The sequence below is a fragment of the Micropterus dolomieu genome, linkage group LG21 (assembly GCF_021292245.1).
Source record: "Micropterus dolomieu isolate WLL.071019.BEF.003 ecotype Adirondacks linkage group LG21, ASM2129224v1, whole genome shotgun sequence".
Classification (NCBI taxonomy): Eukaryota; Metazoa; Chordata; class Actinopteri; order Centrarchiformes; family Centrarchidae; genus Micropterus; species Micropterus dolomieu.
Window position 1 is genome coordinate 875960 of NC_060170.1, and position 2941 is coordinate 878900.

Here is a 2941-nt window from a genome sequence, read left to right on the forward strand (position 1 = left end):
CCTTTACGGTGACATTCAGTCTATGAAAACACAATGGTTTTCTATTCTCAATCATTTTTATAAGATTTTTTAAAAAGTGATTTAGTTTATTATTTTTATTTATTCATATCTATTTATATATCTTGCCCATAATTCCAATCAGTTTAACATTTTTCTCACCAGCTGTATTGAGCACAACAGTTGAGTGCACTGGTATCCATGTACAGAATATTTCTGGCTGCCACTTTCTTTGTGAAAGTCAAAGCTCGGCATGCATTTTACTGAGCATCCTTTTCACAGCAGGTGCAAGGGATACTCAGAGTTTTTAAGTTCAGAATGAGGTTTTGCAAGTGGATTCTTGTACTAAAGTAGAAATAACTTACCCCGTTTCTGCATGAAACTGAAAAGGTCATCAAGGAACTCTTTGCGCTTTTCATCATCATCCAGTTCATACAACTGAAAAAGAAAGAAAGAAAGAAATTAATAATGTATTAAACATTTTCACCAAAGGAAGTAAAGAACACGTTTGATCAGTGGTAGGTGGGCAGGCCTTTGAGTCTCCTGAACTCTTCTTCACGTCTGGGCATTTTAAGAGACATATGTCTTTGGCTGCTCATTCAATCCCTTCAATTCAATTAGTAGTCATGATAATGAACTGCAACAAAACAAATCAACAAATGAATCAAATCTCCTCAGAGAAATGAAAATAAGTGTCCATAGGTTTGTGAATGCGGATCAAACGCCGGGACGCGCACACACACTGCGGCACATGCTTTGTTGTGAGTATGTGCAAAAGTGTCCTTATAATCAATTTGTTTAACAGGGGAGAAAAAAAAGTACGCAGGTTATTGGAATCAATCGTACAACTCTCCCAATGGGAGACCCACACTCTACATACCGAGCTAAACGTACACTTGAGTATTCAAAGGTTTGAAATCATTTCTGATGCCAGACTTATTTGCCGACCCCTGCTTTAAGGGCTTTGAACATAAAACCACAGTGAGAACTCCCAGTACTGTCACAGTACACATTATAGCTTAACCTAATAATACTGTAGCCCTGCTTATATTGTTATTAGTGTGAAATCGTTATTTAAGTACGCTAAACCGTTTTAATTCAATTTAATACATGTTGATTTCTTTTACAAATGGTAACAAACATTTCTCTATTTCCCTTTTTTAAAACTCTTCACACACTTCTCTTTGCCGACATGCAGCTCACCTCAACAGTTCATCTCACATCTAAAATGCACTAATGGAACTAAAACACGTCACAGTACCAGAACACTGACAACATTTGGCAGCCAACAATAACACTTTGTCACTCTTTACTGTATGATCTAAAAATATACATACTTGATTCCATTACAATAAAATAGGCTCACTTCTTCATTGCATGGACAGTGCAACCTCCAAGTGTCACAGGCTGGGAGTAATTCCAAATGCACAAAATGAAACTAAAGTCATTCCAGTAATGCAATACAAAACTTACACATTTACAACATGTATTACAGATATAGTAATACAACAGTGCTGGCCAACCCTGTCTTCTGCATTTGGCTACAGGTTCTCATCCACATCACACCTCATGTCCTCTAATTCAGCTGGTAAAGCATCTTTTTAATGCCTTATCTATCCCTGCTGGTCATAAATTTTCCACCTCCATGAAGAAAAGATTTCCACTCTGGAGTGAGGTTTTATTAGATGGACATGTTGTAGAATGTAGCAATTTACAGTAATTTAGTGTTACATTGGTTTTGAACACCCGCGAAATTCGAGATTGGGTTCATGAGGTCGAGACGAGACAAGATTTTAACACTATTTTTAAGAAATCTTTAAGCTGAATTATATGAAAAGTTTGAGCATTAAACACTTGATTTCCTGCATTCTGATGAATGTTTCTGCACCAGTCTATGGTGATGTTTTATTTTATTTATATAAAGAGAAACACAAAATTCAGGTGGCAGGTGACGATTAAAAATCTATAATCATCACACCTTTACACAGTTTAGGTTTATGAAAAGATTGTGGTTTGGGTTAAAATAAGTATGTAACACAAGTCACATGACTTTAAATGAGTCAACGTTGACTTTTGGTTTCATACAGGACACAAACCCTGGTCTCCTTTGTTTGTAACACTAACCCTAAGACTGAAAATACAAACCTGTAACATCTCAGCAGGATATATCCTAGTGTCTGTCTTGCCTGTGGCCTGTGTGGTATATTTTAGTGGCGTTAGTTTCCTTATTGGCATATCCATTATGCTCCTCATCCTGCCCTATTCACTGAGGCAGCGACAGAGTCAAAGAGGCTTTTAAATGGGCCTCTCCAGCCAGATACAGCTGATGGAAATATGTTAGCGGCAATGTTCACTTTCAGTAAGGCCCAGAGCCACGTTAACAGGCCCACTTAATCAATACTGGAAGACAGAGGGATGACCTTTGAAATCAGTGGGGCCCTGTGGACGAGGCCCCTGAGATAATAACTGATCATTTAGAAGTGTATTAGCTGTCACCAATATTAAAGGACCAGTGCAGGTCAGCACTCAGGAGGAAACCATAGGGGGGGTTCGTTAAAGGGAGGGTTCCGTAGGTGGGAGGTGTAGTGTATGTGTGTGTTTGTGTTGGGTTGCGGGGAGAGGGGAGGTTGCATTGTGAGTGCTGCACTGCAGGCAGTCCATGGTGGAGGGAATATTGAAAGGTAAAGGATTGCAAAAATGTTAAGTGCACAAATGCACAGCGGATGACAATGCCGCAGGATCAATTGTGAGGCCCATGGAGTGCAAAGGCATATATGCAGAGACAATGATGGCAATACATGCACACAGACACACGCCAACCAGCATAAAGAAGTAAATTCTGTAAAATGAATCAAAATGATTTATTTTTCTAATTGAACCCTTAATTCAAAGACTTTGGCATGGAAGCATGAAACTACCTACATTCATTTACTAATATCTCCCA

At 38.6% G+C, this 2941-nt stretch overlaps 1 protein-coding gene across 1 annotated transcript in view; it reads right to left on the minus strand.

Moving 5' to 3' along the window:
• Positions 1-2941, minus strand: part of arid3c (AT rich interactive domain 3C (BRIGHT-like)) — a 93703-nt gene that overhangs the window by 30931 nt on the left and 59831 nt on the right. Inside the window, exon 3 of the mRNA XM_046035252.1 lies at positions 363-435. Within this exon, the coding sequence (XP_045891208.1) occupies positions 363-435 (73 nt within the window). The remainder of the gene's footprint in view (positions 1-362; positions 436-2941) is intronic.